Genomic DNA, 26,566 nt, shown 5'->3' with positions numbered 1-26,566 from the left:
AGCACCTTTCCTCCAATGTTCTGTGGTCTTAAAACATACAAATAGTGCTGATTTCTTTTAGGTCATCTTTTGGAGAGGCTTCAACTGAGTAGGTCGATACAAAAACAATTATTCCTCACCTGACGAGAACATAAATAAGGACTCCAAGACTCCAGTAATCTGCTTGGACCCCAACTTCCTTTCTGGCTAGCAATTCTGGGGCCACAAACTCAGGTGACCCAAGGACCACAGGTGGACACTCAGGTGGAATCCTCAGCTCTTTGATTGGGATCTCTTTGTCATTGCCATCACCTGTATTTTTCTCACTTGGGGCCAGGCTTCTTGCGCTGCCGAAGTCAATGAGGCGGACAGCAGGCAGACTATCATCCTGGGGTATGCTGCATCTGCCGCCATCATTCCTTGTTCTTAGGATGTCAACTAGCAAATTTTCAGGCTGAAAGGTAATAAGGAAGGCCTATGTGTTTCACCCCTCACAGCAGTGGGCGACTGGTCAGTGTGCAGGCCTAAGGCGTCGTCCACACGGACATACATTGTCTGCCGCATACACGTACAAATGCGAGGCAGAAGCGAGGAGTGAACGGTGGACAGGCAAAACCCTCACTCTTGTCTGTGTCTGCGGCGGACAGTGTTTGCCCATGTGGACGGGGCTTTAGACTACCCACATGTTGTCCTGAAGACCACCAATCAACCCAAACTCTAGCAAAACTCTCTAGAGTGGAGCAAAGATGAGTGGGGGCAGTATGAGCCAAGCAAGATAGCAGACACTATAAACACTTGCCTGGGCCATTACAGGATGGGTTGACCTAGGGGTGCAAAGGGTGGGAAAGTTTACAGAAAAATAGAAAGTTTCTGGGAACTTTCAAATATTTCACATGTTTATGTATTAATAAACAAATCAATTTTGGTTAATATAACTATTAATTAGAAAATTTTAAGCAACAAAAATTAAATTTCCAATAAGTTAGGCTAAGTTTAATTAAGGAGCTTTGAAACACATGATATCCAAACACCTATAGCATAAATTAACAAAGAAAGCCTTCACTGTGTTATATACCGTAGAGTATAAATCAACAAAGAATGACCCCACTTTCTTGTATAGAAAGTCTCAATAGTAAGGAAGCATATATGAATTCTCTGAGTCAAGGCCTATAATAACTGTTTGGGGTTTTGTTATGTTAGGTTAAGTTTAGGGTATCTTCAAACACATGATAGCCAGCACCTTCTGGCATAAATCAACAAAGAATGACCTCACTTTGTTGTATAGAAAGTCTTAATAGTAAGGAAGCATATGTGAAATTTCTGAGTCAAGATCTATATTAACTGTTCGGGGTTATGTTAGGTTAAGTTCAGGGTATCTTCAGACACATGATAGCCAGCACCTTATTGTATAAATCAACAAAGAATGACCTCACTTTGTTACTTAGAAAGTCTCAATAGTAAGGAAGCATATATGAACTTTGAGTCAAAACCTATAGTAATTGTTTAGGGTTTTGTTAGGTTAGGTTAGGTTAAGTTTAGGGTATCTTCAAACACATGACAGCCAGCACCTTATGGTATAAATCAACAAAGAATGATCTCACTTTGTTAATTCGAAAGCCTTGTTGATAAGGAAGAATATATGAATTTTCCGAGTCAAGACCTATAGTAAATGTTTGGGGTTTTGTTAGGTTAGATTAGGTTAAGTTTAGGATATCTTCAAACACATGATACCCAGCACTTTCTGGTATAAATCAACAAAGAATGACCTCATTTTGTTGTATACAAAGTCTCATTATTATGGAAGCATATATGAATTTTCTGAGCCAAGACCTATAGTAACTGTTTGGTGTTTTGTTAGGTTAAGTTTAGGGTATCTTCAAACACATGATAGACAGCACCTCCTGGTATAAATCAACAAAGAATGACCTCACGTTGTTGTATAGAAAGTCTCAATAGTAAGAAAACATATGTGAAATTTCTGAGTCAAGATCTATATTAACTGTTTGGGGTTATGTTAGGTTAAGTTTAAGGTATCTTCAGACACATGATAGCCAGCACCTTATTGTATAAATCAACAAAGAATGACCTCACTTTGTTACACAGAATGTCTCATTAGTGAGGAAGCATATATGAACTGAGTCAAAACCTTAAGTAATTGTTTAGGGTTTTGTTAGGTTAGGTTAAGTTTAGGGTATCTTCAAACACATGACAGCCAGCACCTTATGGTATAAATCAACAAAGAATGACCTCACTTTGTTAATTTGAAAGTCTTGTTGATAAGGAAGAATATATGAATTTTCCGAGTCAAGACCTATAGTAAATGTTTGGGGTTTTGTTAGGTTAGGTTAAGTTTAGGGTATCTTCAAACACATGATAGCCAGCACCTTCTGGCATAAATCAACAAAGAATGACCTCACTTTGTTGTATAGAAAGTCTCAATAGTAAGAAAGCATATGTGAAATTTCTGAGTCAAGATCTATATTAATTGTTTGGGGTTATGTTAGGTTAAGTTTAGGGTATCTTCAGACACATGATAGCCAGCACCTTATTGTATAAATCAAATAAGAATGACCTCACTTTGTTACATAGAAAGTCTCATTAGTAAGGAAGCATATATGAACTTTGAGTCAAAACCTATAGTAATTGTTTTGGGTTTTATTCAGTTAGGTTAGGTTAAGTTTAGGGTATCTTCAAACACATGACAGCCAGCACCTTATGGTATAAATCAACAAAGAATGACCTCACTTTGTTAATTCGAAAGTCTTGTTGATAAGGAAGAATATATGAGTTTTCTGAGTCAAGACCTATAGTAAATGTTTGGGGTTTTGTTAGGTTAGGTTAAGTTTAGGATATCTTCAAACACATGATACCCAGCACTTTCTGGTATAAATCAACAAAGAATGACCTCATTTTGTTGTATACAAAGTCTCATTATTATGGAAGCATATATGAATTTTCTGAGCCAAGACCTATAGTAACTGTTTGGTGTTTTGTTAGGTTAAGTTTAGGGTATCTTCAAACACATGATAGCCAGCACCTTCTGGTATAAATCAGCAAAGAATGACCTCACATTGTTGTATAGAAAGTCTCAATAGTAAGAAAGCATATGTGAAATTTCTGAGTCAAGATCTATATTAATTGTTTGGGGTTATGTTAGGTTAAGTTTAGGGTATCTTCAGACACATGATAGCCAGCACCTTATTGTATAAATCAACAAAGAATGACCTCACTTTGTTACATAGAAAGTCTCATTAGTAAGGAAGCATGTATGAACTTTGAGTCAAAACCTTAAGTAATTGTTTAAGGTTTTGTTAGGTTAGGTTAAGTTTAGGGTATCTTCAAACACAAGACAGCCAGCACCTTATGGTATAAATCAACAAAGAATGACCTCACTTTGTTTGTTAATGGAGTCTTGGTGATAAAGAAAGAATATATAATTTTCCGAGTCAAGACCTATAGTAAATGTTGGGGTTTTGTTAGGTTAGGGTAAAGTTAGGGGTAGCTTTCAAACGCATGATAGCCAGCACCTTCTGGCATAAAATCAACTTCACACCTTGTTTTTGTTGTATAGAGTCTCAATAGTAAGAAAATATATGTGAAATTTCTGAGTCAAGGGAAGCAGGTAGTTTCTCTCGTAAAATAATGATACACAAACCCTGCCAACTATTCTCCGTAACCTGCTGCCACCCGTCACAGGTCACACTGACACATACCTTGAGGTCGAGGTAGGCCACGTGGGCGGAGTGCAGGTACTGGAGGGCCTGGACCACCTGCCTCACCAGCACGGCACAGGTGGCCTCGGTAGTTTCATCCCGCGTGAAGATCCAGTCCAGAATGGGAAGACCCATTATCCTGGAGGCAAATAAATGATCAGAACACTTCTTTCTCCTAATGACCAATGCACAATCACCACATGACTTATACAATCAATTATTTACAGCAAAGGATTAGGTCAAGGGCAAAACAATAAAACTAAAAACTAAATTAATTAAAAAGTCTGCTATGCACTACCCCAGCAAATAGAAAGAAAGACCAGAAGAGGTCAGGTTTAGGATGCATTGATTTCGTATTTCTCAAAGCAACAAAATCTAGTTTCGAACTGTCACACGTCTACCAGAAACACAAGTCAGCTTTTGAAGTCGCTATAGTTGCTCTCTGTGCTGTGAAAAAAAAATAATGATAATAAAAAATAATAAAAAAATACTCACAGCTCCAGGACGAGGATGTCGAACTTGGGCGTAGCATTGTAGAGGGCGATGGAGCGGGCCAGGGACGGGTGTTGCAGGCGGCGCAGCAGCTGGTATTCGCGCTCCGTGGCCGGCCGCTCCTGCCTCACGCGGCGCACGAACTTCACCGCCACCTCCAGGCCGTCGCTGTTCCGCTGGCACCGCTTCACCACGCTGCAGGGACGTGGGGATGGGCGGTGTTTGGGGCAGGGGGATAGGGGGGGCCCGGTCATAACTACCATCTTGCATTAACTCGAACTACCATCTTGCATTAACTCGAACTCCCATCTTGCATTAACTCGAACTACCATCTTGCATTAACTCGAACTACAATCTTGCATTAACTCGAACTCCCATCTTGCATTAACTCAAACTACCATCTTGCATTAACTCAAACTACCATCTTGCATTAACTCAAACTACCATCTTGCATTAACTCAAACTACCATCTTGCATTAACTCAAACTACCATCTTGCATTAACTCGAACTACCATCTTGCATTAACTCAAACTACCATCTTGCATTAACTCAAACTACCATCTTGCATTAACTCAAACTCCCATCTTGCATTAACTCAAACTACCATCTTGCATTAACTCGAACTGCCATCTTGCATAACTCAATTAAACTACCATCTATAACTCAAACTACCATCTTGCATTAACTCAAACTACGATCTTGCATTAACTCGAACTCCCATCTTGCATTGACTCGAATCTACTTTTTTTTTCCACAGTGGAGGAAACAGTTCAAGGTAAAAAAAAAAAAAAAAAAAGGGAAACTGAAAAAAAAAAAAAAAAAAGCCCGCTACTCACTGCTCCTACAGATCGAGTCACTAACATCTCGCATTAACCAGTTAGCTAATAATCGTTTGCAAACACTAATTCGTCTTTCCCGTACTCTCTCCAACAGGCATGAAAGAAAGAAAAAAAAAATCAAGTACCTATACAAGGGTTGAGACCTATCTATTTATCTACGAAAATACGTGGCATTATGGTACGGCAAGATAGTCAATGAAATAAACATACAAGGGTTTAACTGGAATATGTCACTATGGTTTTCTATAGGTCAATGCAATAAGCAATTTTTTATTTTTTTTATTTTTTTATCTAAGGTATATGCAAGGGTTGAAATCTATCACTGCAATACTGCGTGCCCCTATGATCATCTAAAATCGACAAATACGACAGCTAGACTTGGGTTCCTCCGCAAATGGCTTCATTATAATTTTATCATTTCATCTCGTTTTTCATGGAGGTGGAATGACAGGTTTATGGGAACCCGTCTGGCCGCGGCACACACGACCCTCCTCCCTCCCGCCCTGCCTCCACGTGTGGCTCAGACGGGAGGCGGCGGGCGTGTCACCTGGGAACTTTCACCGCCATGAACTGTTGACTGAACAAATACATTCACACACACACGCTGCTTGCTCAACACACTAACACCGAGCCATTCCTAGACGTGACTCACCTCAAGGCTAACGCACGCCTACTGATGCTTCCACTATATGATTCATGAAAATATACAAACCTAATTATATCCTGCACACACACACACACACACACACACGCACGCACACAAGAGCACTTACCTAAATCTTCCTTTCCCGAGGTCGTGCATCACCGAGTATTTCCTCTGAAACCCTGACAGCCAAACGACCCGGTCCGAAGCTTCAGTGACCTCGCCCTCCTCCTCCTCCTCCTCCTCCACCTCATCCTGCGGCTGCTCCTCCTCTCCCGTCTGCCCCGCCACACACGCCTCCTTCACCTCGCTTTTCACTGCAGTCTCGTCCTCCTCTTCTATCACATCTGAAAATTGCACACACGCTTGTCAGGGAAAGGAAGAGATGTCAAGTCAGTCTTCTTCCATATGACGATTTGTTTATGATCCAGTCAAAAATGTAATTAAAGGTATAGGTAAATGAAAGGGGCGTAACAATATATCCGTCCTCCTCTTCTATCACGGCTGAAAATTGCACACACGCTTGGAAAGGAAGGAAGAGGTACTAGTTAATTCTCTCCCGTATGACAACACGATCCGATCAATAAAACTGCTAGTGATATTGCAAAATGAAAGGGCGTTATGATATCCTTAATTCCTTCTCATCCATCACTGAAAATTGAGCACACGCTTATATAAGAGGAGAGAGATGTGAAAGTTGATTTTCTCCCATATGATGCCTTGTTCACGATCCAATCAATAAAACTGTTTAGGGTACTGCAAAACGAAAAGGGCGTTACAATATCCAGGGTCCGGCGGGGCACTCATGACAAGGGGCCGAGGGAGCGGTGATGCTGCCTCCCTCACCGTCAGACACACACTGGTCGCTGGTTGTCCTACTTTCCCATCAAGGCCTCAAAGGTGACGGGGGAAGGATGCTCATTGTTCCTCCCTGACCTGGCGTGACGCTGAGTGATGTGTCAGTCCTAATGAACACTACTTGTTACCGTACGTTATGGGAGAGCACGCCTCGCATCTCTTACGGTCTCATAATTAAGGTCGTATGACTAGCATGCTTGATGTTAATGGCATCGTCTGGTGGCGTACTCGGTGTCTGAGAGAAACCATGCACCATCTCAGAAACTTGATATACACGATATTCTGCAGGAGACAACCCGGCCGTGACCACCGCCTGTCACAGTTCGCCTCTGCTTATATTTAGATGCGTGGCAGCACGAAAGGGTGTCTGTGCGGCAAACATACCTACAGCAGCACAACCTGGCGGGCGACTGTATAAGGAATGCATCAAATGTCAAAGTTACTCATGGCAGGATAACTGATTCAGGGGGTCTGTTTTCATACAGTTTTCCTTTACCCAGTGTGGTGTGTGTGTGTGTGTGTGTGTGAGAGAGAGAGAGAGAGAGAGAGAGAGAGAGAGAGAGAGAGAGAGAGAGAATCAGTGACCCTTTCTTCCACTTGAAATTAGAGTATACAAACCCTCGAGGTGCTTAAAGTTGTCATCTTAATCATAAAGAATCTTACAATAGAACTGCAGCAGCTGAATTCATGCTGCACCTCACAACCAAGACAAACTGCAGTAAGTTACTGGTAGAGTTCTGCATTTTGTTAGTTTTCTGATAAGATTGAAATAAAAATAATCTTCAAATAAAAATAGTCATTAGCTTTTGGCAAGCAAGAAACCTTCCAACGTGCAATTCTGCACCTAACCATGATACAGCAAACTTTGCTTTCCTTGACCCTTCCTTCCACATGATTAGTGTAAATACACAACTGTTTGTTAAGTGAGAGATCGCTCAAGACGAGTCAGGCACCGTGATCCCCTGATAAGTGCTGGTCGCCTGCTGAACCACTGGTGAGATGATCCACAGATTGTGTGACAGGGAAAAGTGACAGGATCTGACTTTTTGTTAACCATGAGTATACATGCATGCAAAGTAAACACTATAGTATAAAAAAAATAATCATGTTTGACAGTTTGGTACACGAGACAAACTGTAGGGAGGGTTGACCCACAAACACCTAGGCTATGAATAAGACCCACCAGGATAACCCGCTCTCAAGAGCCAATCCCATAAGGATGCTTAGAAGGTTGTGAGGCTCATGCAGTTCCATGCAGCAACTTCATGCCGATCAGCCTGCATGCAATTACTGTCTGATACCTAGGTAACGACTGCACGCGTACATACTTAATTGAATCCTAAGGTAGGATGAGAGACTGCATTTTCTTAATGATAAATCTGTATACTACGAACATACCAAACTGGCGTGGTACAGCTCCTCCCTCTGAGCCTTCCCAAGGCATAAAAACTGAACCCGAGCCTTCCTTCCACTCACCATTACTCTCCGCATTTCTCAGCAGGCCCTGCACCACTCCCACTTGTTAGCGTCACACCTTGTCGACCAGAGGCAGATGGATGTCTAAAGAGATCAGATCCATAGGAAATGCGCCCTGGCAGCACGCAGCACGGTCACCCCGCCCGAAACACTCTTCGAAGCAATGAGGCGCGGAGTGGCGTAAACCAACCAGCGGGAGGGAAATTTGAGTGCCGTTTTCAATGCCCTCCTTTCACTAACATTTCCCTCCGGCAGCAAGGACCACACCTTTCAACTAATCAATAAATTATTATGTCTAAACACCCTTGTCTCGGTCTTTTTTTTCTGCTTTCGTGTCCAAGCTTTCAAATCAGATTTAACTTCAGTGGGAGGGAAATTTGAATCCTATTTTCAGTTCCCTCCTTTCACTGACGTTTCCCTCTAGCAGCCAGGACTGTCTCTTAACGAGTCAACGAAATATTGCAATAAAACATCCTTTCCTTTACAGGGTCGTAATTTCTGGGGGAGCTAGGGGGGCTACACCCTCCCAATGCCCCTAAAGTGATGAAAAAAAAAAAAAATCCACCTGCACATGCTCCCCCCCCCTGTTATGCCTTCTAGCCCACCCAAAAAATTACCAAAATTAGGGCCAGCTATCATTATTTCTTATTCTCTTTGTTTTCAAGCTTTCAAATCAGCCTCAATTAATAAAAAAAAAAAAAATTATTTGTAAAGGATTATATGCAATTTGGAATTATACAGGAATTATTGGGTGGTGAAGCCCTTGGGTCACATGCCTCTCTTTGGGAGAGCATATGCAGGCAGATTCACCCCCTCTAGCTCACCACTGATTAGAATGAGAAGAAGATTTGCGTGAAAGTTAAGAATTACTCCGGCATTGCTTGTCTGGGAGTGGTCTTTGCTACAACACACCTTATACAAACATTGCTTATCAGGCTGAGGGCCACCATCCTTGATTCAGAGATTTTTGACCTGCTGCTGGCTGTAACTTGTACCATAATTTGTAGCTGGGAACACTGCAGGACCAAAATAAGTCTCTACCAACCTTTTTGAACTTTGTCTTTCATAATAAGGAAGATGGACATTTGTTCATTTCCACTTTTTTCCATTAAAATGTATCAGGCTGTCACATGCAGTGTACTCTGCAAGAAAAGTGTTGGATGATGTGCTGGGCTAAGAGGTGCAGGATCATTACGAAAATAAAAAATTAGTACTGTACAAATGTAAAGAGAAATGCAGTTAGTATCAATCCACACATTAGGTGACAAGAGTACCCAAACCCATGGATTATTTTACCAATATATACAGCTAGAGCAAAATAATCTTTTAGTTGTAGGCGTGGATGAGTACAACCCTGGAGCACCTTAAACCTCTGATGACAAATCCTTGGCAGCAATGACTGCCACAGAAGTCTGCTTCTCATCAAGCATCAAAAGGAACAACACACGTAAACCAGTACACTCGTGTGGAATGCTCTCCTTGCATTAATCTTCAGGGCATTTTACATACAAAATGTTTATGTCTGCAAGTCAACCAGATATTGAGGAATAAATGGTTTTAGAGAAAATAATTTATTGAGTGCACAATACAAAACAGGTTCCGTCTATGCCGCTGCTCAACACGGGGAACACGAGTGAACTACAGCTAAGCGGGTTCATACAATGTACATATTTACACAGTAAATTATACACGAGACTATAAAATCCTTTGGCACAAAAAAGGGAGTGCAATATTTCATGCAAATTGATTTAAGAGAAAAAATATCTCTTGATCCTTATCTAAAATTGCTATTAGGTTTATTTATTTCCCTATTGGCAAACTGTAGTCAAATGCAGTTAACACCACAAATATTTATATGAATAGAGCTGGGTGGAATGCTAAATACTGTTTAGGCAGGCAGTAATTTAGATTTTTTCTAATTACAAAGCTACAACAAAAATGGTCAATGACAACAGTGAATGGCATAGACTAATACAGTATTCTATAGAGAGGAATGACAACTTGTGGACACTTGCAAAACATCTCAGGATCAGACCCTGCACATTCATCTTTGTAGCCTATACTTTCCGTGAGAGTCAGCTAAAGTACACATCTCCTTTCAATAGACGGTCTACATCTGTTGTGCAGTACCCCAGCATCTAAAGGTACTGAAGGCCAAAGTTTATTCCTATGTTATTTCTGACATTTATGTTGTTGAAATTAATTCAGAGGTTTTAGGCATCAATAGCAATGAGTAATTAATTTCAGAATAAAGCAGTTTCAAAGATACATTTCTTTTGTTTGTTATGTTATATAATCATACATTTTTAGTAATGTCTTGCTCATACAAAAGGCAAACCATTTATGACCACAACGCTAATAAAGTCAATACAATTTCACTCCTTAGCCACAAAATACAGACCAAGGACTGCTACAAATGCAGGACAGTGGTACTAATACTGCCCCACCAGGATAATGATAATGCATCACTGCTGACTTACACCTGGCACAGAATGATAATTGGTGTTCTGTGTTTTCATTGCAAGTCATTGCCATACGTATGAAAATCTGGACATGAAAAGCTCCTTCCCCTATAAAGCAATGTTGTGGTCATAATTTTGGATCTTTGGCAAATTTCCCACGACTTCACTGTGACTGACCTGGACATCAACTCTCTTATATGGGGCTGTTGTTGGGCAGAGAAACCTCTACTCAGTTAGGGAGGTGTGTGACAAATGTGACTTACTGAATGTGGCAAGTTTATGAAGCAAAACTTAAACAACACAAAGAAGTGGAAGACATGGTATGCCAGCACAGTGAAATGGTCAGGAAAGATGAGAGCAGAAAGCTGTGTGTTACCATGCATAAGCTGGTGTTACTGGATATCCAAGCAGTGCCATCATGCTCTTGTTACAGCACAGACTGGATCACATCAGTGGAAGAATTAGGATATGAGAAATACTTACGAACACGGTAAATCAACAAGGTATTCATCAACATGTTTTGACAATGATGTGGCAATACCGTTTACCCTCTGCAACTTTGGACTTTCTCTTTTTTCAATAACTACGAAAGAACAAGTTATTGCTACATTTCCAATAGTCCTTCTCTGAAACATAATGAATTATATACATTGTGACTTTTAGAGGAATGTTAGAATGGTCTGAGATCATGCACAGATTTGTGTTTAAGTTTCAGCAACACTGAACAGCCACATTAACGACACAATAAAGCAGTTGTTTTTTTATGCTGCAAGTTTTTTTTATTTTTCTGGATTTAGTAAATTAGGTGATTTTATCATACTGCTTGACTGTTAAAATGAGCTGCATAATAGAAGTTTTGTTATTTTCAAAGTTAAAAAGAGCAGATAGTTTAGAGATTTTACTTTTCTATTAATTTAGAGAGAAATAAAAATATGTGAGGAAGTGCATGACTGCAGCTCAGAGGCAAATCAACATGAAAGCATTTAAGTCAATGAGATGAATGTGGAAACAATTTTGTGATAGGCATTCCAAGGAAGATACAGAATTATCAAAATCCTTTAGGGAGCACCGAATGATGTGCTATTTTCAAATAATAAAAGAATATGTTCATATGATCACAATGATCACAACCCCACCTCTGCACACCACTGTGGCAGAGAGGCTTAGCATTCTGTGCCTTGTAACGCTGCGTCCAGACCATTGCACATGTTTGTGGAGACAATCAGGGAATTAGTATGAGAAAATCAATTTAGTGAATATCATTAATACTTCACTGATATATTAATGTTGATGAGGGACATGAGGCATGAAGATGGGTGTGGGAGGCCACACCATCCTGGGAGAGGACAGTGGCTGTGGTCCATATTTAGACCTTTTCAAAATACATCAATATTTTCATGGTTCAGCTCAGAAGTTCATTGCTCTTGGTGGATATTTCCTTTGCATTCCTTGGAGCCTCACTTGATGCGATCATAACACACTAGCCATTCTGTACATCATGTCCAAGTATATATACATTGAAATTACTATATTCAGGACAATTTGCAATTTATGATAATGATCTGACTCATCATAATTCACCTTGCTAACACTCTATGTCTGTTTGTCTATGCTGCCATAATTCTTACTTTTCTATTACAGAATATTCATCTGGTAAATTCACTGTGATAAGTGGTGGTGCTTGTGGTGATGGGGATGATGATAATGGCATAGTCGCTGTCTAGGGAAATAGTACTATTCAAAGGTGTCGTATTATCTAAAAATTCACAGTAAAAAAGTATATATATAAATAATTTTAAAGTTATTCAACTTCCTTAAAACAATTACTAAACATATTACTGGGACCAAATGATCATATACAAAAATATTTAAATATCAAAACATTTGGCAAACATTAGGAAAATATAGGATGTGAGACGAAAACCACACATGCACTGAGACCCAGATAAGGCTGAATAGTAAAGTTTCCAGTATTCCATTTGGGAGCACAGATCTGAACCTTAATCCCTTGCAGCCCAGACCTCCACCAACCGTCCACCACTACAAGGAGTGGCCATTGGAATAGCAGTGCTCCTTACCGTGGGCCAGATTGATGCGTGCCGAGCAGGCGATGGAATGGCCGGCGCAGGAGATGGTGCAGGTGTACTCGCCTGCATCAGTGACCCGACAGCTTCCCAGGTGCAGGCTCAGTGTGCCGTCGCGGTGCTGCTCCATCTCAAAGCGTGGGTCTGTCAGCTGGCCATGGGGCCCCGACCAGGTGACGATGGTTGACTCCAGCCACAGCCCGGCCACAGATATCATGCACACCATCTCTGCCGGCTCCCCCGGACACACCGTAACGTTTCTCAGTGGGGATATTATTCTGACGGGTGACTCGGGTGAGGCCGGGACACACCCACTTGGGGGTTTCTCAGAGTGTGGGGTACAGTAGTTCTCTCCATCTGAGTGGTAAGGGTTGATAAGGGAGACTGTCATTTGCCTACTGGGTAAGTGGGAGGCTGATCGGACTGATGGTAGTTCAGGAACGGCTTCCTCCTTCTTCAGTGAGGGCTGGCGCTGGTGCTGATGCTGCTCCCGCTTGGAGAAAGATGGCTTACGGAACTTCATCCACGGCTTCTTAATCTGGGACTCATAGGATGGGAGGTTATGCTGAGGAGAAGAGGGAGTGCTGGTGAGGACCTCAGGATTGGCAGAGGGAAGGATGACATAAGAAGGCACCCAACCTTCAGCGGCCGGGCTGCTGCTTGTGGCTGCACGGTGGACCAGGTATCCTTGTGAGGCATTGGATGATATTATCTGTTGGGGATGATTGACATGATTATCTACGTATTTAACCTAAAATGAGATTCAGAGTGATTCATAAACAAGGCCAGATGAAGATCTATTTGTTGAAATAAAACAGGCTCCCTCCCAACTACACTGAATTACCTAAATATTTGACTTTACCTGAAAGATGCCAAAATTAGGAACTCACCTGGATTGTCTCCCCTCGAGATACTGATATTTCATCCTCTTTCAGGGCAGTGTAGTCGGCCAACACCTTCACCATTGTGCCAGCCGGGAGGGACACGTTCCATTCACCCTGCCAGGAAGGAAACTTCAGCTTGAATATGGAAAAAAAAATTGATTTCCGCTCTCTCTCTCTCTCTCTTATTAATGGTTGTTCTGTCATTTCTAGACACAGCTGAATGAAGGAAACCCTAGTTCATAAATCATGCTGCACACTAAGAATGAGCTCTAATGAATGCCAGACATAATTATATGTTTTTACAATAAACAAACTTTAAACAGGATTATACTTTAGTTCGGGAAACTGACAGAGAAACACTTGGAAAACATTATCATTCAAATTTTGTTTAGAGTGAAAACTCCTGGACACTACTTACCTCAAGGCATCTGAGATACTTAAGACTTAAGACATTCATATTAGTACTGAAATATTACATCACTGAATGCTTGAATACTGTGCACAAATGTATCCAGATCACTATCAGGTAACTCACAGACTTAACACAGTGCAGCCACAGCAGATTATCATGATGTCCATTCATAAAGGTTTTATAACTATGCTCAACTTTTAAATATTATATATTTAAGGTTTATTACTTCCACATAATGGACTTCCTTACACCTCTGAAAAAAGTAAACCTTCTCTCAAGACAAAAAAGCTACTGATGCAAAAGATGGCAATTTGACAGCTTTGTGAGGACAGTCCACAGGCAAGTCAGTTCCTAGGACACACACTTTTGATCTTCAGATTTACTGGTAAGAAAGTATGTTAGAAAATTTTTGCCAAACTGTTAAAGAAAAATCCTTCAAGGCATTTTGCAGACACACATATGTTGTGAAGGCTCCCACATACCAATCATATACTCCACCTGCCTGACCACTCCCATCATATAACATATAGTTCAAGCAATGGAAATATTTGTGAGGTATTTCAAACACTGTGATCATCTTAACAAAGAACAACTGTGAAAAGCAGATAAAGAACTTCATTCAAACTATTCATAATGACATTTATGAAAACAATGTGTAAATAATTTAAAATGGCTGACTTTCATAAGCAAGATCAATTAAATTTTTCAAAAGAAGTTGGAAAAAAATCAGTCTTTATTACTACATACTGCTAAGGAAGAAAACTAATAAAAACTCACAAATCCTGAAGCTGCTTACTAAATTGTTAATACTTTCTTAATTCTAAAAAATTAGTGAACTTTCCCCCTGATCTCTCGCTCCTGAAGTGTTAGTACGTTGTTAAACACTGGGCAGGAAATCATGCAATTTGTGTCAAAGCAATGAAGAAGCAAACTGAAGCTCTTCTGCCGCGGGCCCTCGTGAGGCAGCTCAGAGAGGCAGCGTCAGCTGGGACAAGAAGATGACTCAAGCCATGTGTTCATCAGTTGTTATTGTACTCCAGCCATTATCATTATGACAAATCTCACTCCCCACAAAGATAGTGTGAGAACTTTGAAGTAAAAATTTTGAAAGTAAAAATTGATAATTCTGCAATAGCAGCACAACTAGTTGACTTTTCTAAGAACCAAATTTCCTCTCAGGTAGTCTAATACACCGTAGATTACATTTTGTCTTTGGTCTTGTAATGAAAGCTTTAACTACTCAACTCGTGGGTTTCTTTGGCTGAGCCGAAGCTTAGAGTTTAAGCACTTATAATAAACATATCACATTCCTCTTTACGACACATTTTTAATACACTAATTATTGTCATCAACACTTTTAAATGCCTTTCACGGGGGTCTTCCTTGTACATGCAACAGCCACAGGCACCACAAGCAGGGCGCTGCAGCGAGAAATTTGTACATTGTGAGTCTTTATGGTTTTCTTTGTCACTGTTAGCAGCACAGCTGTACATAGTCCTTTTCCTTACAATTAAGGATCAAAATGGCAATGTTTCCAAACATCTACACAACAACAAAATATTATCCTAATGTTTTGACATTATAACTGATGCAGATCAATTATTACTGATGCAAAAAATAACTACTTATGTTATATTTCACTGACACTTGGAAAGCTTTACAAGTGATTCATCAGATGGCCAGAAACTCAGCAGGATACACATTGTGGGTGTTTTCATTTTGAGAGCCAAGGAACAACACATCAAATGGTTCACTTTCCAAGTTAGCAAAGCAGTATTTTCATGTTATTTCTTCTTATAAAGAAGAGTTTTCATTCCAGTATAAAACTGTCATTTCCTGTCTGTGCATTTAAGTACAGTCACTCACAAAAAAATTCTAGTGAAGAATGATGACTAATGTGCTTGGATACAACAAACCAATGAATGACAATTTTTAAGGAATGTAAATGAGTAAAGCCAGCAGCTGCGGTACTCAAATCCAATGGTGAGTAACGTTTCTTATTTCCAACAAAGAAAAAAATATTCTTATTTTGTCAACACAGCTGAGACAACTAATAGTTAACTGTACATTCTGGAGGCTACCACGCTACTGTGGAAAGATAAGTCAGTGAGTGACCACACGTCAGCATCACGTCCTATACATCCCGTGACTCGTCTCTGGCTCCCTATCCTACTCTCTATCTAACATTTGCTGGTAACTCTGTTCCTTTCCTGTTCCTTTCCATGCACTAAGATAATTCATGTCACTGGATTATGTGTAAAAAGCATCATTTCAGTTATTCTAACTATTAAAGATTTACACCTTGAGACTTGAGTAGTTTGTGAGTGGAGATACAAGATGATGAACCGAGAATACACAAGGCAAATCAGTAGAAAAGGCTATGGACACTAAAGAGTAAGCTCCTCTTATTGAACCTACCTGGAGTTAGTCAAAATATATACTAGATTCTCACATATAAGAATTGGGTTGCAAGATTTCTTTCTTAATCCCGCCTCTTCACTGAAATCCGGCTGAGTATACAGTCATGAGGTACTAAGGAATTTTCAAGCTCATATTAGAAATTTGGTTGGGTAGGACATGGTAAGATTCTGCCTTCTCATTTTAAACTTGCTTACTCGTAAAAGGACCATCTTTAACAAGGATTATTTGGGTGTCCTTTTGTCTTACTTTCTCATGTCTTTCAGGGTTCTCAGTTAAAACACTGAGACATGAAGTAAAGGGATCCCAGTTTTGCTTCCCCAGTCAGCGAATCTTCAGTGAACAAATTGGGTTGGTGTAATTTTACCAAGAGAAAGGATGTTGTGTCACTTTTGTTTTGCGCCCTGACTAAGTTACAGAATAATAATAATAAAAAAAAACATTTATATATCACATTATGTTAAAAAGGTAATATCAAAAAAACTCTGGACAACACTGATTTATACATTCTGAACCACTATTAGCTGTATAAACATATTGCTTCACTATTCCATTTATTCATAATTACATGTACTCAAAACTCATTGTGACTAGTTTTAAATTGAGGCTATTTGAAATTCAGAGCTCCTATTTATCTTTCTATTAATCTACTTGGCTACCTATCTATCTATTATTCTATCTATCTGCTTATCAGTGTGTATCTACCTATCCAATGATGTCAGGCTACCTATCTGCCATACCTATTATTTTGAAAATTTGCATTTAATACATGAGAGCTCCAGAGTATTCTTATTGCATCCAACAATGGAAAAACATGGGAAGGGTTAGGACAACACAGTTAGTAAACAAACAACTACAGCCATTATGTATATTCATTGTTAGTTTACAAAGGACGAGCTGGTTCTTACCGACTTGGTGGGTGAGCCAGACTCAGACCACCGCCTATGGTAGCTGTCGTCTTTGCTCTCCTGCCTTGGAGAGGTTGGGAAACTTTCAGATCCGTCGCCACTTTCCTCCTGTCCAGTTTTTAATCTGGGACGCAATGTATTTCGGAAGCCATCAAAAAAGTTCTTCTTTAGTTTCGGTGGACTAGAGGGAGCATCAAGCTTGTCTAGGGAAATATCCTTCTTGATGGGTATGTACGAGGGTATTCGGGTGGCTGTGCTGGGTGCAGGGGGTGCCGGGGGTGGTGGAGGAGGCTTTCCGGTACTGGTGGTGGAGGCCGGAGAATTGCTGTTGTGGGGATATTATTTCTGCTTTAAACACATTATTGTGCACAGTAAAGATATTCTTCCTAATGTGAACCGAGTTAAACTTGAAAACAAACTTCATACTGTTCAGTTTCCCATGACAAAGTTGTGCCTTACCTGTTGGGAATATCAATGGTATTTGCTTTCTTCTTGGTGGCCGGCGCTCGTTGCTGGACTGGAGGCTGACTGAGAGTCTTGCGAAGCGAGGCATTCCAGCTGGGCCCTCGCCCTGGCTGGTCCAGCCTGGGAGATCATAGCAATAGTCATTAGTCTGCTTGTGCAAAGCTATGATGGAAGCCTACTGCTCAGTTCAAAGAAGCTAGAAAGTAAGCGATTAATTCAATGAAGACAAGAATGTGATCATGTATATTGTTCATGGTGTTTGCAGCTGTGAGTGATGGCGTATAGCATGGCACACTTTGATATATCCACACACTGCGCATGATGCTTCAAAGCTTTCTCCTTGATTTCATTTTCCTTCATTACCTTTTGTGAGTAATTATGAAGTTTCCTTTAAACATAACATACTGATGTAAAAAGCACAGAATTACAAACACAAATATTAATGCATAGTGACAACAGCATTTATAACCACCATCATAATCATGATCATCAGCACCCATTTCCCGCACAGGCAGGGTGGGGCGGCACTGCTTCTTGACAAGCTGAGAGGGAGCATTCAGCGTCTGACAAGCCTGGGCCCATACTTATAAAGAAATGAGGTATTTGATTTATGTCTCGTCTCAGAGGTGAGTGTGCACCATAGCTGGGGCTCCAGCCACCACGGGTAGTGGGGAAAGTAAAGTTGTCAACAACGGCGAGATCAGTCATCTCAAATCAAAATTAATGGATAAGAATACCTTAAAATGGTGAAAGTATTGAATAGAAGTGCATCATATCCATTATAATAGGGTTTTGTAAGACTATGGTGAGCGTTTGAATATAAAACGATTTGATGAGGCACGCTGGCTGTCTGGCAACACACAGCAATGTTTACATTTGAAGGTCGATGCCTCAGACGAAGACCCAGGATTTATGCCTGCCCCGGACCAACTTTAGCTACTTGTGCTGCATCTCAGATTAACACCCAGGATATAGGGCTCCACAGGGCCGGTTTGGGCTCTTAGACAAGCCTGAGACGAAGTGTTAGCTTTATAAGTATGGGCCCTGGTCAGCAACACCTTGTCCCATGTGATGACACTGATAACAATAATAATGATAATAATAATAATAATAATAATAATAATGATAATAATAATAATAATAATAAATCATAATAATAACAACAACAATACTTAGCAACTAAATACAAGTATATGAAGAGACTAAATGTACGTTTCATTACTTTCCCATTTATAGTCTGGATGCAGTAACATACAACTCAAACACATGGCGGCAGCCAGACTGATGCTTCCAGCACATGCTCCGAGGCTGTTGCAGCAAAGCAAAATAACAGCAGAATGCACAGGGTGTTTACTTCAGAATTTTGCCTGTCATGCAAGCTGGTTATGGAATTTGCTATAGAAGATTCAACAACATGCAGTACAACGGCTCTGTACATGGCATAAGGTGTGACAAAGGTTCAGAGGGGAGTCTACCTGGCTGCTGGTGGACATGTGTTGTGCCTAGACACACTACTCAGGGTGAGGGCGAGACCTAGTGTCCTGTAATGTTCTGTTGCACTGCCTCGTGATACTAGTGGATTGCAATAAAAGGTCTGACTAGTAAAAATAACTCCTCTTCTAGCACAAAACTGTATGAACCCCAGAACAGAATTACAGTGATACATACAGCAAAAATAAATGTCACCATGACTATTGAGTTTTAAACTGAAAAAAGTATCACATGCAAAGTGGGTTATGTACATTTATAGAATGTTTCATTCATGTAAATATAGAGAAAAATAATTTTCCATCACAAGGGGATAAAAATTACTTTCAGAGGTTCCAACTTTCAAAACAACAATAAGAAAATTTTCAAAATATTTTTTGAGCTCAGAGTTAAGAGCAAAAGCAGATTAGATAAGTTTTATCAATAACAAGCAACATTTAGGGATAAGTCTAATGCTAATAATACATAGTGGTAGATACCATTTATAGTGATTCGTCAATCAGTGATTAAAATCTAAAATCAAGAAATAGTCACCAATGACAGAGTTGAATCTTCAGTGCTGGGAAGGAAGATAATGACATGTGGTCAAGGCATCGGCAAGCTGTACATTTATCAGTGTTGGAAGTGATGATGTTGAACCTTCATTAGTCTTATTTACACAGTCATTAATAAATGAGTCATTAATAGTATTTAAGGTTGGTTAATTAATCACTTGAATGTATTTAATGAAGGTTTCAACACAACGTGGGACAGGACAGACTTGGAAGATATGAAGAACATTCACTTCTGTACTTACTATTGAATCCCATTACACAAGGATTGTTTTAATCTGGAGTCTCGCAAAAAACTCCAGATGGGTGCTGGGGACTGCATCTAGTGAGTTAGTTTTGATATAGTGTTAGGACCATGATCATTGGATTTTGTGTTGACAAGTCATGTTGGTCTGCACTTTGTCTGGTTTATTAGGGCCAAATAGACCACAAAACATACACAATGAAAAATAAACTGTTTCATCTTGTTCCCTAATAACAAAGAACACACAGTATTGACAGGAAGGATAAGGATCAACTCTCTGTACTGTCACCGAAGCTCTCTGTAACATGTATCTGATGAGTGGGATAACTGCCGACTGTCTCCTCCCCACCATTACTTCATGCAGACAAGCAGAGACAGTCCCTGCCCTGTGACAGTCTGCCAAGGATTATGGGACTTCAGACATTTCTGCTCTAAGACAATATGCATTAGATGTGTCTTTTAAGATGTTATTTTGTTAAAGCTTATCAGTTGCCAATTCAAGAGGTTTATGGCAATCTAGATACACATGTTAGTTGATTAATGTTGAAGTTTAATGGTTTACATCTAGTCATAATGAATCATGCACTACGTCTTCTTTTGCTCTGTTCATGACACACTCGCATCCAAAGTAAGACCTCGGTGAGCAGCAATAGATTTCAACATGATGAGACGCCCTATGACGAGGATGAGTGAAAACTACACCATCCCTAAACAAGACTTTCAGTACAGTAACTGTGCAATCAACAACAAACTTTCTTAATTTCAAGGGATTTGGGAATATGTAACTCAATTTTTCTCTTTCATCAGATACAGATTATTTCCTCTATCCTGCAAGGGCCATTGAGATGAACTAATCCACATTTTGGAATAATAATGTTTAAATCAATGACAGGGCATGATACTGGGTACACTGAGCTCATCACTGGCTAATTCTGTCACCTTGGTAACTGTTTGGATGGGAGCGTGTCATCGAATGTCTCCAGGTCCTTCAGAAGTCCCGTATTCCCCACTTTCCAAGGGAACAGCTCTACCCACATAAAGCAAACAATAGTAAAAGTAAATTTCATGATGCTCTGGGGATGGCAAAAGAAGTTCCATGATGGCAAAGCTTATCAAACAGCCAAACTTTTATGCACCTGAAAGTACAATGATAGAAGCAAAAGGTTGTTCTCAGTCCTTCTCTTCTATACCTTCCAGCAAGAGACAGTTAATAAATTATATACAAAAAAGGCAGGAGAAAAATCACCAACTTTATTCATCATACCATATTTTTATATACAAACATTGAGCCCTTCAATAAAAGGGCAATTTCAGATGCAACTGTACACTGACCTGTATATAATATGTATTAATATCTTTATTGAACAGCCGTCTTTGAGTTACTTGCAGAAATCTAAGTATTCATAATTCTAATGAGTGTTGATTCTCAAAAAGAAAAGTTTGATGCCATCTTCGAAGTCAGGAGGCAGATATTTGCTTCAACACATTTTCAGAACCTTGCTCATAACCAGCGGTGAGACTGACAACCACTCTCTCTGTCCCTCCACAGAAGGGGTAAGCAGCAGAGACACGAGACTCAGGCTCATTGCCTCAGGGTCCTGCGGCATCACTACCGCCTATCGGGGTAACTCTGCTCCGGACCGGCTGAGGCAGCTAACGCACCTTGTTGTCACTCATACCGTCTGGTTACCAGCAACAACTGTACTTAAAACTATTGTATAGCACAAAAGTATTACACTTTTAGTGGAGATATCTGCACCAGGAAACAAATGACAGACCTTCTGAAAATGGCTCAACTTCCAGATGTGTAGCTTTGTGAAGAGTGACTATGACTTTTGTGGGAAACTAATGGCAACAAAGGATGCACTGTGACCTCACAAAACAATATCAGAAGAAGCTCTAGGATAATTTTATGTACCTTTTAATGCTAAATAATATTTACTTTGTAAGTGGAGAGAGGTTTAATACTTATATTCAAAAGATCCACATTCACCTTACAAAAATAAAGTGTCTAAATAATATTTTAAAACTAAGATAAAATGTACTTACAGTTTCCAAATAATGTCATGTAAAGTTTTTAATTTTGCAAATCGTAAACCAAACTTATCACTTTCTGCTTCAAGCAAATAATCTGGTCTTACAGTATAAGATCTTTGTAACAGTGTCATTTTCTGTAGTACAGTACAGCAAATGTCTATATTTCATCAACTCACATTATTGTCAGTCAATACAAGCATTCACAATGTGAAAGAATTAGCCAACTGGCATGTTGTCTATGTGGCACAAATTCATTTGATTAGATTATAAGCTGAACTGGTCACTGTGGGCAGGAGAGTGTGCATTCAAATTGACATCCATCAAGCATTACCAGTAGTCTTGGTACTGTGATAATAGAGCAATGTTTAACAGACTCATCAACACTGGAAATAGAATGTTTCAGACTTGCATTACAGACTGATCCCTAAAAGTATAAAGACACCAATGTTCACTCAGAGAAAGACTTAAGACTCCCTCGGTTCAGTATTAACTATTAGTATAATTTTTCCCTTTTATGTACCAATATTTCCATAATTTCTAAAAAATAAAGTAAACTTCATTTATCAACAATTAAGTTTCCCCAAACTATGAATAAATGTTATTCAATATCAAACTTATCTAGCCTACTACTGGAATTTTTAAATGAAGTGAAGAGATCTAGAGTGGGGCCGTGGTGTTGTCTCAAAACACCCAACCACAAAGTCTTTTGTCAGTGCTGTGTTGGTTCCCGACCCGACGGGGGCAGCGGGACCCCCGGGGGTGACAGAAGAGCCTCAGTTTGGGGTTTTCAAGAGACAGAATTTTTGAGGCTAGAGGAAATTTTTTTACTCTCTTCCTTTGGATTCCAGAGTGTAATATTTTTGTAAGTTCAACATCCTTAAGAAATCTTCTGGAAATGGCATTTATAATGGAATACAAAATACTGACAAATACTGAGGTTCAACTGTTTTTGATCTTTGATGAGAGATAGATAAATAGAGACACAGAGAAAGAGGAAAAAAGTGGGGGAGCAAATAGATCACGGAACGAAACACAGTTAAAAAGACGAGACAGAGACACTAAAACAAACAGGTGGACAAATGAAAGAGAGGAAGACAGTGGTGTATGTGTGTGTGTGTGTGTGTGTGTGTGTGTGTGTGTGTGTGTGTGTGTGTGTGTGTGTGTGTGAGTGGTTGTGTGTGGGTAGGGTTTTTGTGCATGTATGTGTGTGCTTATGTGTGTTTGAACTACAAGTGTGCATGCAGCTGCCTCCCATTTCCTCTTTCCTTCAAACTCAACACTGGGACACTTGACTCGTTTATTGCAGCAACACCTCGCTTGACCCTCTCCTAAGCTCCAGGAAACACTGCCGTTACGCCCACAAACCCTGACCAGCAAACACACACGAAAGAGCCATAAAATCAAATTCTCTGGAGGTGTATTGCCGGCCCCTAATACTTCCTGGGGAGACAATACGGGCGTCACCAAGGTCATACCCCAAAACATGGACTTTCAGAGCTCCAGAACCGTCACCAACATGGCAAGTTTGCATGCATGACTGGGATTTCCACTCGACACACTGGCTGAGTACTTACACATTCTTGGTCTGCTCCTTTTGGTATGCTATAGGGTACTGAATGGCCTTGAGGAAGTCTTTTTGGGTTTGCAGCAAGTGGCGGATCTGTGAGACCCACTGGTTTCTCTCATCCTCAGTGACTCCCTGGCAGACATAGGCGGTGTTTGGTTTGTGGGGATCGGCGGATTTCAGTTGGAATTTGAGTGGATCCCCGTCGTCACTCTTCTCTTGTAAGTTCATTTTGTTGACCTGTTAGTGGAGAGAAGGATGAGGCTCAGTCAATGAGTGTGAAAGCTGGGATGCTGTCACAATACTATAATAATAAATTCCTTCACTGAAACATTACAATTTTCTAGAAAGAGGAAGTTCAGTTCAAGCAAACATGGATTTTCATTGTTTCCATTAATATCAATATAAAAAATCTTGTCAATGATTTTTCATATATTTGCTCAGCTAAAAAGATTATACATTAATCTCTGTGGTGGAAAAATAATGAGCCATTTCAATGCACAAGATTACCACTCTGTGAGGACAGCACACAAACCTGTAGGTGACTCTTATATTGGTAAACAGGGTTGGAAAACTGATTTTTCTTCCGGCCTTGTTCAGAGAATATGATCGACTGTTCAAAGAGGAACACCATCAATTCTTTTCCACGGAAATTCTGAGCCGAGGGGCCTTCACAGCATGTCAACGGCCCGTACATCAGCAGCTTCCCTTGAGACATGATCTTGCCCTGCAACAGCCACGGAGATTAGCCACAGAAACTCTAGACTATGCCAAGAACTAGACCCTATTTCCAAGAGATAATAGGTGTATATTTAAAACTGTTGAACAAACTCTTTATAAAATGGAGAACACAAACACACCTCCAGGAATAATGAATTATACTTCATATTATGCCAAATTTTGTGTGAAAAAGAAAATAAAGTTCCTGAATTACAATTACAATAGTAATAAGCATCATGCAGATAATCTTGCTATGTCAAGTACTAATGCAAAATCCACCTAATACAACACTTGGTTAACTGTGTGTCATCATCACTCACATCAAAGCCTTGTAACCTTCCGACGTTCATCATATCGTTGGCGGCTTTGGGCACAACAATCATGATGTTGAGGGCCCTCTTGATGCTCTCGGCCTCCTGGGTCAGCCCTGATCGCTCAGTGTGCTTGTGGATGTCCCGTAACAGCAACTGATACTTCATCAGCCGCTGCACAGGCTTGATCAGCAAGTCTGGCAGCTGCAGCTTGTGGCCCAGCTTTTGCCTCAGTTCCTAGAGAATAACACAAACACAGTCAATAAGCTCCTTCCCTGCAGTGTCTCCTGGACATAAATCTGAATGAAATGACTTGTCTTTTTGCCTACCAATCTTACAGCATCATATTTCTCCTAAATCATCTCAGTATAAATATGAACATGTATTTACAAAGTAGTAAAACTATGAAATCAGTAACTAATAATCAATGGCATGATGGTGGCGATGTCTGCAAATCTCAACTTGCAGTAATTCTGTTTAGTGATGCAATAAGAAATTCTGGAAATGAGAGAGGTAAGTGAGATGCATGAATACAAACCTCAAAGTAGTTGGAGTACTCTGAGACAATGTACTCTGAGGTGGGTTTGTTTTGGCAGTACTTGACGTAGATCTGTAACCTCTTCTCACTGCGCTGGAACACCGGCCCGATCTCCTCCGGGTGCTCCAGACACCGCTCAATGTTTTTCATGAAGAAACTGAAAACAAAATATGTAGAGAAAGGTAGAAAATTATTCCTGACTTTGTCTCATGCCATATTAAGAGATAACTGCACGAAACTTTTCACTAAGAACCAGTTCCAGTATCTCAATGTTGAATAAAAACCAGCAGAAAAATAATTTCAGTGGAAGTTTTCTATACAAATCAGCTGCAATAGATACCAAATCCCATGCTATATCATCTTCTAAACACACCAAGAACTCATTATTAATCTGATGTTTTACAAGAACAAACAAATCATACTCACTCTCGGTGCCATTCGTAAATAGCCTCCAAGTTTCCAAACACCATCTTGTCCTTCCCATCTTTGAGGTCTTCAGGCATCTTGATCTCAGAGTCTGGGTTTCTCATCTCTGTGATGTAGCCCTCCACCACATCAGCCAAGTCCCGGACATACAGCCGCTCCGTCTCCACCATCTCTGCCACAACAAACTGCCGCTTGTGGAGTTCTCTTTGTTCCTTGGTCATATCACAATCCCCTGGAGGGTGAGGGAAATATGATAACAGGGCACACCTACGACTAGCTGCTGGCTAACAAAGTATCTGAGGAAATAAGTAGAGGGGTGGATTAAGGCTGAAGTGAATGAAATGAACACTGGCATTGTTAAGAAATCCCTCTGAAAATTGTTTGGCCCAACTCTGCACATCCCCCTATTTCATATAACAAGATTTTCTTAAAAACTTAAAAAGGAGATGTTATATTTGTATATCTAGGCTTAACTCCTTGCTTTGCTTTTATAGAGGAGTGATAATAACAACATTGATGATGATTATGATGGTGATAATGATGGTGATGATGTTGACTGCTGTGAAGCACCTCACCTGGACTAGTATCATGTACAAGAAGTGAGTGAGGTAGGGCCGACGCCCCCAGGTCTGCATCGTCAGACAGCTGTGAGGTCAAGGGCACGGGGGAGGAGGCCTCATCACCTGAACACCCGTCACCAGAGCTCCGCCACTCCTTCAGGAGTTCATTGGTTTCTGTGTGTTGTTCCTACGGTGAAGACGGCAGAGTTAGGTAATCACTAAAGCTTTAACATGGTTCTCAGGAATTCTGAAAACATTTGAATTATGGAAAACATAAAATAAGTGGCTATAGTTTGAATTTATGGGGTTCATGAAAATAAGGGTGATGATGGTGAGTCTGGATCTGCCAGAATGATAGTGAAATTTTTTTTTATTTTTTTTAGTAGAGACATTTATAGAAAAGTTACTCTTTTTCCTAACAAACAGGACATTCAAAGCTATCAAGGTCAATAAGAGTTGTTTAATGTGACTGATTTGCTGATGGAAAAATGAA

General features: G+C 40.1%; 1 protein-coding gene across 8 annotated transcripts in view; it reads right to left on the bottom strand.

Moving 5' to 3' along the window:
* LOC127006773 (triple functional domain protein-like) overlaps positions 1 to 26,566 on the bottom strand; it is a 328,876-nt gene that overhangs the window by 2,276 nt on the left and 300,034 nt on the right. For all 8 annotated transcript variants that reach the window (XM_050877079.1, XM_050877085.1, XM_050877077.1 and 5 more), the window contains 14 exons: positions 26,089 to 26,260; positions 25,514 to 25,745; positions 25,088 to 25,244; positions 24,559 to 24,786; positions 24,054 to 24,245; positions 23,529 to 23,758; positions 17,629 to 17,754; positions 17,170 to 17,494; positions 13,438 to 13,545; positions 12,542 to 13,259; positions 5,798 to 6,014; positions 4,188 to 4,379; positions 3,693 to 3,831; positions 120 to 433 (listed from right to left, as the gene is read on the bottom strand). In XM_050877079.1, the coding sequence (XP_050733036.1) occupies positions 120 to 433; positions 3,693 to 3,831; positions 4,188 to 4,379; positions 5,798 to 6,014; positions 12,542 to 13,259; positions 13,438 to 13,545; positions 17,170 to 17,494; positions 17,629 to 17,754; positions 23,529 to 23,758; positions 24,054 to 24,245; positions 24,559 to 24,786; positions 25,088 to 25,244; positions 25,514 to 25,745; positions 26,089 to 26,260 (3,350 nt within the window). The remainder of the gene's footprint in view (positions 1 to 119; positions 434 to 3,692; positions 3,832 to 4,187; positions 4,380 to 5,797; positions 6,015 to 12,541; positions 13,260 to 13,437; positions 13,546 to 17,169; positions 17,495 to 17,628; positions 17,755 to 23,528; positions 23,759 to 24,053; positions 24,246 to 24,558; positions 24,787 to 25,087; positions 25,245 to 25,513; positions 25,746 to 26,088; positions 26,261 to 26,566) is intronic.

The sequence above is a fragment of the Eriocheir sinensis genome, chromosome 33 (assembly GCF_024679095.1).
Source record: "Eriocheir sinensis breed Jianghai 21 chromosome 33, ASM2467909v1, whole genome shotgun sequence".
Lineage (NCBI taxonomy): Eukaryota > Metazoa > Arthropoda > Malacostraca > Decapoda > Varunidae > Eriocheir > Eriocheir sinensis.
The sequence above is the reverse complement of the archived record's forward strand: the minus strand, read 5'-3'. Positions and strand labels throughout refer to the sequence as shown.